This window comes from Populus euphratica, unplaced genomic scaffold (genome assembly GCF_000495115.2).
Source record: "Populus euphratica unplaced genomic scaffold, PopEup_1.0 scaffold155.1, whole genome shotgun sequence".
NCBI classification, from domain to species: Eukaryota; Viridiplantae; Streptophyta; class Magnoliopsida; order Malpighiales; family Salicaceae; genus Populus; species Populus euphratica.
In genome coordinates this window covers 891,978-901,952 of record NW_011499929.1, presented here as the reverse complement: position 1 = coordinate 901,952, position 9,975 = coordinate 891,978, and the positions used below count along the sequence as shown (strand labels likewise).

The window sequence follows — 9,975 nt, the reverse complement described above, 5'->3', positions numbered from 1 at the left end:
ACCTGACTTATTTAAGCTCCGTTTGTTTGCAGAAAAGTTATTTTTTTTGGAAAGTGAATTCTGAGAAAAATGAATTCCTGAAAAGTGAATTCCGGGGAAAATGAATGAAGAAATTTAAGTAATAATAATTAAGATAGAATAAAGTATTTCAAATAAAATAAGTAACAGAATGGTATGCTATCACCATATGCTAGTTGCAACCTGACTTACTTAAGCTCCGTTTGTTTGTAGGAAAGTTATTTTTTTTTGGAAAGTGAATTCTGAGAAAAATGAATTCCTGAAAAGTGAATTCCGGGGAAAATGAATTCCTGGAAAGTAAATTATTTTCTGATATTTGGTAGTGTTATAGAAAATAAACTGGAAAACACTTTCCAGTGTTTGGTTATGTTATGGAAAATGAACTGAAAAATAATTTATTAATGTTTTATTTTTCTCAAGTTTATTAAAATAATGAGAAACAAATCTTACAAATTAAGAAGTTGAATAATAATGAAATTGAAAAAAAAAATTCATCAATTATCTCAAATAAAATAAATAATAATCAAAATAATAAAGATCAAATCTAAAAAAAAAAGATGAAGAAATTAAAATAATAATAATTAACATTTCATAAAGTATTTCAAATAAAATAAGTAACAATCAAAACAATGAGGACTAAATTTGATAGATAAAAAATTTCAATAAAAAAATAACAGGAGAAAAGCAAATAACAATTATAAAAATGAGGACCAAAGTTAATATAAAAATTAAATTTTAAAAAATAAAATTGAAAAATAAATATTCAAAACAAAATATATATAGCAATCAAAATTTTGAGAATCAAATTTGATATAATCAGCAAATAATGACATTTCTAAATTTTTCACAACTTTCAAAAAATATTTTCCTCCCAAATTTTTTCAAGAAAACACTTTCCTGAAAATCAAGCTAAATTTTCCTTTGACTGGAAAGTGTTTTCCGTTTACCAACTTTTCTAACAGCAAACAAACACAAGAAAGTTTGGAAAGTGTTTTTTTGGAAACCACTTTCCGGAAAACAAACACAGTTAAAAAGAAAAACACTTTCCTAAAAATCAAGCCAAATTTTTCTTTGACTAAAAAATATTTTTTGTTGACCAGAAAGTGTTTTCCTTTGACCCGATTTTTCGTTGACCGGAAAGTGTTTTTCGTTGACCAACTTTTCTAATAGCAAACAAACACAAGAAAATTTGGAAAATGATTTCCTGAAAACTATATTGTAGGAACAAACATGGCCTTAATAGATTACATTCCTATTAATGAATTAGGTTTTGTTTATTCATTTTCTTAACAAAAATGATTTTAGTTAAGAACGAATTTTAAATGACTTTGTTTAACAAGTGTTATGATGAAAGTCCAATACAAAACAATTGGGCTTCTAATAACCAAACCGAATTTACATTGAGCTCAGGACAATTAAATGGGCCCGACCAACATGGCTCAAGTTGGGCCTCCGAGCATAAACCGTCCCCAAGTTTAATCGAACCGACATCAAATTGGTACATAATAAACAAAGAGAGAATCAATCCACTTGTTGTTTTCTTTTCGCTCTCTTTCAAGCTTCTTCGCTCGTCTTCACCTTAGGCACCACCGCGCAGGTTACTTCTCTGTTCTTCTTTCCTTTTTTTTTTTTAATTTTTTTTCTGATCTTATTCAACTTACACAAGCGATTTTTCAGCTGTTCCCCTCCCCTTAATTCGTGTTCTTGAATTTGGACTTTTGTTCTTTATTTTCAGATTTTTATTTTTTTCTTATTTTCTCCGATCTGATTGTTCCCTGTTTTTTTTTTTAATGTATTTTTTTTTCTAATTACTATGTTCCTATGTTATTTTTCCTTGGTCCTATGTTACTGTGTTCGAATTAATTTAGGAAAAAAAAGTAATTGAAAAATTGGAAATTATTAGATAACTGATCGGGTATTTGTTATTGGTGTGTGGGAAATAGAAACAGAAACCATGCCGAAGAACAAGGGAAAGGGAGGAAAGAATAGGAAGAGAGGAAAGAACGAAGCTGTTGTCGAGAAGCGGGAGCTTATTTTTAAGGAAGAAGGACAGGAGTATGCCCAAGTGCTTCGCATGCTCGGGAATGGTCGTTGCGAAGCCATGTGTATTGATGGGACCAAGCGTCTTTGCCATATTCGAGGGAAGATGCACAAGAAGGTCTGGATTGCTGCTGGTGATATAATTCTCGTTGGCCTCCGTGACTATCAGGATGACAAGGCTGACGTTATATTGAAGTATATGCCTGATGAAGCTAGGCTGCTGAAGGCGTATGGCGAGCTTCCTGAGAATACGCGTCTCAATGAAGGTATTGCTGGGGGTCTTGATGAGGAAGATGATGGTGCTGGTGATGATTACATTGAGTTTGAGGATGAAGATATCGACAAGATCTAGATCTTTTTTTCTTTTTTATATTGAGTGCTAAAATGAGTGACAGCTGAGTGATGATAATGAATGCTAGAACAAGGTATGTGCATTGTAAACCTGAATCTGCCATGTTAACTTGTTATATTTTTTATGTAATGGCTATTTGTATCTTCCGTGTCCTATATTCTACTGCTTTTCTTGTTGATGCTAGTCTGGATATCCGGTGCTGATTCTGTGTTTGTTCAAGGTTTCTTGATGTTTTTAATGGCTTTTGAATGGAGAGGAATGCTGCCCTGGGTTTGATTTGGTATTGCATAACGGGTGCAAAATGTGATCTTTGACATTTTTCATGTAATGGCTATTTGTATCCAGCAGTGTTTGTTAAAATCATATTTTCCAAAACTTTGAAACAATTTTTTGCTTTTTTGAAATGTTTGGTTGTTTTAATGTTAAAAATATATATATATTTTTTGTTCAAATGATGTCTGAATGAGATTGTTAACAAATATATATATTTTTAATTTAATTTTTTTTTATTTTTTTAAATTAATATTTTTTTGATTTTTTTAAATCATTTTAATGTATTAATATTAAAAATAAAAAATATTATTTTAATATATTTAAAAATTAAAAATAAAATAACCCGAGTATATTAACATAAACCCCTGTTCTGATTGTATTTACTCTTCCAGGGCTTTGGTTTGTTGTCAGCTTCTATGTTATGCATCGACAAGGGAACTAGAGAGGGAAGCATGTTTTTGGGAACGATGCGTATTTCATGACATGAGTTTCCAGCATATAGTTATTGTTTTCCAAAACACTAGGTTACCCTTTTGCTTTGCCTCAGGCAAATTTATGATGCCCTAGTGTCGCTGATGTCAATCCAGCACATTGTTTCAGTCATCTTCTCCTTCAATCCAAGCCCTATTTGACTTTCGTCGGTTCAAGTGGTATAGAATGAGGATCTCTTTTCCGAGTTATTCCATATTTAGCAAGTGTTTGGAATGTTGCTTGATGTTTCATCTCGATCGAACGATATTATGTCATTGCATTTGCAGGAAACTAAATAATTTGAAGCCATAAATCCTTCTGAAATGGACAAGTGGGAGGACATGATGTTCCTCTACAGATTAGAAATTTGTTGAAGATTACGACTTGAACACCCTATCTTGATTACCTGTTCGACGGTGATGAATGATTGCTCTTTCGAATACTGATAGCTTGGTGCTGTTTTCCGCCTTGATATGGTTATGGTGGCCTTAAGCCTACTCTTCGTGCGCTTGAAGCCATCCATGTTATTTGATGCAATTGATAAACTATCAAATTGAACAGATACCTCATTAGACCCGCAACTCTCTTTCTCGTCTACCTGCTGAATCAGAAATCTCTTCCGAAATGCAAGTCTGTGATTGCTGTTTACTGGCTCAAGTTGTCTGCCAGTACAGCTTTCCACTGAGCATTCCGGAACTCGGGTTGCCACCCACCTTTCTAGCCACCTCTAACATAAAAGGCCATTTGGCTTCTCAAGGAAGCCAAGTGCAGCCGGCCACTAGAGGAAAGAAAAGGGTTGGGAAATTCAACGGTTTATGAAAAAATTTCCATAAACCATATAAACTCTCCTGAATAAAAGATTGATAGGGAGTCTTGGAAGATCTAGGAAGGTTATTTACATCAATTTACAGAGTTTAATGGCTAGGAGAAGGAAGAAATTGGGGGAAAATGAAGGGAAAAGGAAAGGAGAGAAGAAACCATGCATTCCTTCTCATTTTTCTTCCTGAATCCTTCATATTATAAGGTAATAACCGTTGTTGTTTTCTAATCAATTGATTTAAATTGAGTATGTTGAGCATTAAACATAATTGTTTCACAGATAAAATAAGAGATTTGAAGAATTCTAGCTTGAATTGTTTCATTTACATTGAAATTATGTTATCACGCATAAATAAATGTTGGGACAAGTGAGAATTGAAGCAATTAAGAAAATTAATTGCTCTTTTTTTGCTTAATCTTGGTGCCGGCCTATATGTACCAAGAAAATAGAGGAATATTTCCTTCAAATTGCTTGTATTATAGCACGTGTGAGATTTTGTTGATCCGTAGTTAAGGATTTATGCAAAATTTAAAGGAAAAACAACAAGGAATTTATAATTTCCTTGATATTAAGTCTCGGCCTAAAGGACAAAAAAATAAAATAAAAAAAATGCTAAGTTTTAATTGGTTTCGTGTTATGGTGTTAAAAATATACATAATAAATAAATATAATGAGATGGATGTGCCGAAAATAAGAAACAATTCTTGAAATCCTCTGTAAAGGTTAGTCGAATCGGTTCGTAACGTGGAAAATGAAGAAATAAATGTTATTTGTATGTTTAGCATCAAAATATAATAATTATATATGAATGATTGAGTAGATTATATATGGGTTTAAGAGTCGACATAAAAGGAGATAATGTAATATTTGGTTTATTACAGGAGATATTGCTTTTGTTAGATCTTAGGGCGCGGGAGTTTCACCATCAATAAGCCATAAAGATAGGATTTCTCCTCAACTTATTTTTCTAATAATAAAAAGTGAGGAATGAAAATTCATGTAAGGATGTTTTTGAGTTATAAGTGTTTCAAGTCTTTTTTGGAAAGAAAGGAATATATAAAAAAAATTAAATAGAATATAATTAGCATATTAAAAATAAAGACTAATGATATCAATATAGAATATATTAATATCAGCATTATATTATGATATTTTTCTACATTATAAAAATTAAAAATATCAAAAAGGTTATATTAATATTAAAATTAATAAGAATTTGATTAACCTAGAGGGAATTAAAAGTTAATCATAGCAACATAGAATATATTGATATCCGCATTACACGCTGTTGTGATGAGAATTTGATTATCCTACCAAATTGGAGACTAATAATATTAATATGTGAATATGTTATAATATTCTTCTAAATTATGAAAATTAAAAGTATCAACAAGGTTATGTTCATATTAAAATTAATAAGAATTTGATTAGCCTATCAAAAATTAAAGACTAATAGCATTAATATAGAATATGTTGATATCAACATATTTTCTTCCTTCATATATCCCATGAAGCTTATCAGTACTGTTATTTAGTGCCATTTTGTACTTGCAGTTCTTAGGAGACAAGGTGTTTAAATAAAAAACGACATGCTTTTATTGTATGTGGTCCCATGTCATGTGATGGTGGGACCATCACATTAATTTTTATGTGATAGCTATCTCTTGATATTAATATTAATGTGGTTCGAGTATTATAACGATAGAATTGAAAATAGAAGGAAAAAAAAAAAAACAAAGAGAAAAAGAAGAAGAAGAGGCAGCAGAGCAGCCTATGCTCTTTCTTCGATTTCCAGCTCATTCACTATTGGATCGGGTTGAGATTTTGACAGCAGCTTCTAGACACGTTGATCTTCATTCTGGACGGTTGATCGAAGATTAGTGGTGTGGAAGCTGGCTGTTTTGACAGAAAACAGGGCTGTCAGTATTGTGAGTTTTTCTCAAATAATTCTCCTTTAATCTTGTTGTAATCCGAGAATAAGTTGTTCTTGATGATATATATGCTATATCCCTCAGTTGAATCTGAGGAAGAATAATTGTGAACCCATTATTTGTTGATAGTGGAAGTTTTTAGGTGGACTACGATCCCGTGGTTTTTCCCGCATCGGGTTTTCCACGTTAAAATTTTGGTGTTGATTTTGTGATTATTTGCATTATATTTAATCATTGTTTGATTTTGTTTTACTGCACAAAGCAGGAAAGAATTGGAACTTGTGAATTGTGAATTGTATTCTGCTAAATTGATCCGAGTAAATTAGTGTCCGGTTGTTTCTAATTTTCCTAACAGCTTTTTCTCATGTTTCTTCTTTGCACTCCCAACTAAATAGAAGTTGAGGTGCTGTACTGCTAAATCAAGCAAGGAGGTTTATTGGGATGGCATCAAGAAATTCTTTGGAAATTATAGTCATTTATATTCTAATTCCTGCATTCTATTTCTACTCGTTTTCCAGGTTCCCCTTCTTGTACTCCCAAATCTGAAACCATATCTCCAACTTCTTGAGAAGCAAAAGAATGGGATGAAGAGGCATGAAGCTTGGCATGTTTATGGAGCCTTGCTGGTGAGTTATTGTCTACTTAATAAAGAAATGATGCTTATATCCCTTGGAGACTGGCTGCAAGACCACATATCTTCATTGTGCAGCAGGTAGATGCATATATGCACATATCTTCAATTATACCACTTGGATGCTAAAGTTTGTGATGTGTCCATGTCAAAGTATCTATGGTGTGGAAATGAAATTTAGATCATCGATAACTGATGGTCCAGCCAATGTAGTGCCAACAGAATCCTCACCATTGCACATGTTATGGGAACCAATAACTCCGGCTCCTTCAGGTGATTCTAAAATGGGACCATCTATACCATCTGATCAGATGCCTAATGATAGTGATGCAGGCTGCAGAAATTGAAAATGCAAGGGTGATAGTAAGGTCATGAAGATGACAGCCATTCTCAACCAGGTTTGGAACGATGACTTGAATAATGGGCATATTCTGGTATCCCTGTTTGAGCTGTTTGGCGAGAACACTCTCTCCTTCATTCCATCTCCTGAGATGTCATTGTTTTTGTGATCCAATGTGGGAAGTTTGTTTCATTCACATGCTAAACAAATCATGATGGAATTAGGTGTTTAGAGCGCAAAATCTAGTTGAATCGCATCGCAGATTCGACTAAAAAGATTTTATTTAACTAGACTTTATGTTAGGACAGTTATTTCTTTAATTTTTATCTGTTACCCTGTACCTGACACACGCAAGTTTTTTTTTTTTTTTTTCTTGTACCTGACACGCAAGTTTTTTTTTTTTTTTTCATTCTGATGCAACTTTGATCTACCAATTCCATTCCCCTGAAGCTATATTTTGAACGATGACTGAGATGCATCCAGCTCAATCCTCGTGCCCATGAATCTATTAGTTGATGAAGCCCTCTTGAAAGAGGAAACATATTCGTGTTTCTGTCAGCCTTTTGTTATATTAACTATGGCTGGCTGGTCATTGACCAAATTGCATTAGGAGAGAACCAAGTTTTAAGATACCAAATCACACCTAAACCAATAACAGAGCGTTTCATTTATTTTCTGTGCTAGATTCAGCTAAACTTGGAATGCATTCGGAGAAGAAAGAAATAACAAAGACAATTAACCTTCGAATACATTGCGAGAAGAAAGAAATCACAAAGACAATTAATGAGTCTAGTATAGGGTAATGGATGTGTAATTAATCAGGCAACCAATTTAGCAGATTCCCACTCCACAGCCTTCTTCAGGAAACTGTCTTCTTCCAGGACCATCTGAACAGGCAAGAAACCCATACCATTGGCCATGGCTAGCATCATTTGCTTGGTCTCTGACTTGAACTCTTCTAAGTCCACTGCCCCATTCAAGTCATGATCAAATTGGACAAAAAGAGAACCATAGACGAGAGCAAGCTCATCCGGGTCTGTTTCCACATCTACGCCGAAGTGGGTTTCCAATAACCTCAAACACTGCAGCTCCTTCAACATTTCCCCGTAGGAAAGCCGGCCATCATGGTCTGAATCAAGGTAGGCGAAGCGGTCACATATTTGCGCGTTGAATGCTTCCTCGTCCTCCAGAAAGTTGACAATGGTGGCACCATCCAAAATCTCCACACTCATTTTTGGTCTCTCGCAATTTACTCACAAACTAGAACTAGAGAAGTTTAAAAACCGTAAATTAAAGGGAAGCTTTAGAGAGAACTAATTTGATATTTTGATGAATCAGGAGCTGGTTCTGTGCTCTGAAATAAAGAGAAGCTTTCGAGATAACTGATTTGATGTTGATGAATAAGAAGGTGGTCTTGTGCTCATTTATACGTGAAGGAGGGGCACACAGACAGGTGACGAGCAGTAAGAAATATAGCTAGCACCCAGTTTCCATTTGGTTTCTGCTTTCCTGAGATGCTTTTAATTACCCTTTGCTGCATCGTTACTTAACTCTTCGCACAATCTGCTGCTTCGAGGATCCGTCGGTCAGCCACTAAAAAATTATTATTAGTGCTGTCTTAAAAAGGTGAGCCGTAAGTCGTAATCCAATGGCAACGGCAACTTGGGAACGGGCTTTTCCCCTAATAAAATTCCGTGGGCTAGCGGTGTTTATAAAGTCGAGAATCAAACGAAAGTTCACTTACTCGAAGGTTCAAAGATTGCGCTGGTAATTTCAAAGAAGCACCGACAGCGGTCAATTTCCCTTCTCCTTGCGCGACAGACCGTGTTCTTTTTTTTTTTATTTTTTCCCACAATGAACAACAAAAATGCAAATATTGTACTGTAGGTTTGATTTCACCTATTCTACATGTTGTTTGTCAAACATTAAATAATGGGCATATAGTTGTCTTAGAGATTTAAACAAGCTTAATTGAGGTTCGAATTGCTCTTTTTTTTTTTTTTTTTCAGAGATGGACTTTTAGAACTTAATACTTGCAATATTCTTTACTTATTTATTTCCATTTCATGTTTAATGGATTATGTCACGATTGATGTCAAATGACACGTTTTACATGGATCTTGAGAGGCATTATTAGAAAAGATTTTAAGTTTAATTATAAAATTATAATTAAGATTTAGAAATTAATACTTAATATAATAGTTATTAGAAAACCTATAGTTTATAAGAGTCTGAATAAAAAACTGGATATACAAGAAAAAAACACATTATTCCTAGTACACTCTACCTGAAATAAGATGTATTTTTATTTGATTGTTATTCTAAGTTAAGTTTTTATTTGTTGGAATCGTCTAATGTTCAAGATAGATCTTTCTTCGTGAGGAAATCTATACCTTATAAGATTGAATCCTAACCGTTCTAAAGTTTAAATTTTAGTATTACTTTTATATTGAACTTTTATCTTTAATATCCAAGGGTGTACTTTACTGTGTAATTTTACACTCCTAAATATTTAACTCTACTTCTAAACCATAATATAAAATAAAAAAAATTTGGTGAAGGGTTTTTGGTATTTTAGCCAAACCCTATCAGATAATTATAAATTAGTTATGATATCTATTTTACATTTTAAAACATGATAAAAATATATATATATTTTTTATTAAAACATACTTGGAAAACTTTGAGGATCTGACTATATGCATAAAAATAAAATATTTTTTTTTAAAGAGGAAATTAATTTAAAAATTTAAAAATTTTCTTTTGAAATGTTTTAGAAAAAACTAGGTATTTTAATGATGGATATGTATCATATAGTGTAATTATATAGCCTAATATGATGCAAAATTGATAGAAAAACATGTGAGAAAATAATTTTTTTTTGATATGGCTTTTGAATTTTCTTGAAATTTATTAATATTATTTATTAATATATTATTATTATATATATTGGGCTGGGCCCTACCTAGCCATCTAGGCCGAACCTAGCTGGGTCGGGTCACTATGCAGCCCAACAAACCTGGCCTTCATCTTGTTTTTTTTTTTAATGGGCTAAACTCGACCAAACTATCATAGACTGGGATGGAATGGGTCCAATCT

The 9,975-nt window shown here is 32.9% G+C and overlaps 2 protein-coding genes across 3 annotated transcripts; one reads left to right on the top strand and one right to left on the bottom strand.

The window, feature by feature from the left end:
* The first annotated feature begins 1,507 nt into the window (after positions 1 to 1,507).
* On the top strand, positions 1,508 to 2,553 carry LOC105135944 (eukaryotic translation initiation factor 1A). 2 transcript variants are annotated; one of them, XM_011041054.1, is made up of 2 exons: positions 1,508 to 1,615; positions 1,962 to 2,553. In XM_011041054.1, the coding sequence occupies exon 2, from the start codon at positions 1,973 to 1,975 to the stop codon at positions 2,408 to 2,410; it is 438 nt and encodes a 145-aa protein (XP_011039356.1). In that variant the 5' UTR covers positions 1,508 to 1,615; positions 1,962 to 1,972; the 3' UTR covers positions 2,411 to 2,553. The 2 variants fall into 2 exon arrangements, with proteins under 2 accessions (XP_011039356.1, XP_011039357.1); XM_011041055.1 differs by having other exon boundaries at positions 1,516 to 1,615; positions 1,968 to 2,553.
* Positions 2,554 to 7,520: 4,967 nt separating this feature from the next.
* On the bottom strand, positions 7,521 to 8,471 carry LOC105135942 (uncharacterized). The gene has a single exon (XM_011041053.1). The coding sequence runs from the start codon at positions 8,106 to 8,108 to the stop codon at positions 7,695 to 7,697; it is 414 nt and encodes a 137-aa protein (XP_011039355.1). The 5' UTR covers positions 8,109 to 8,471; the 3' UTR covers positions 7,521 to 7,694.
* Between the last annotated feature and the right edge of the window lie 1,504 nt (positions 8,472 to 9,975).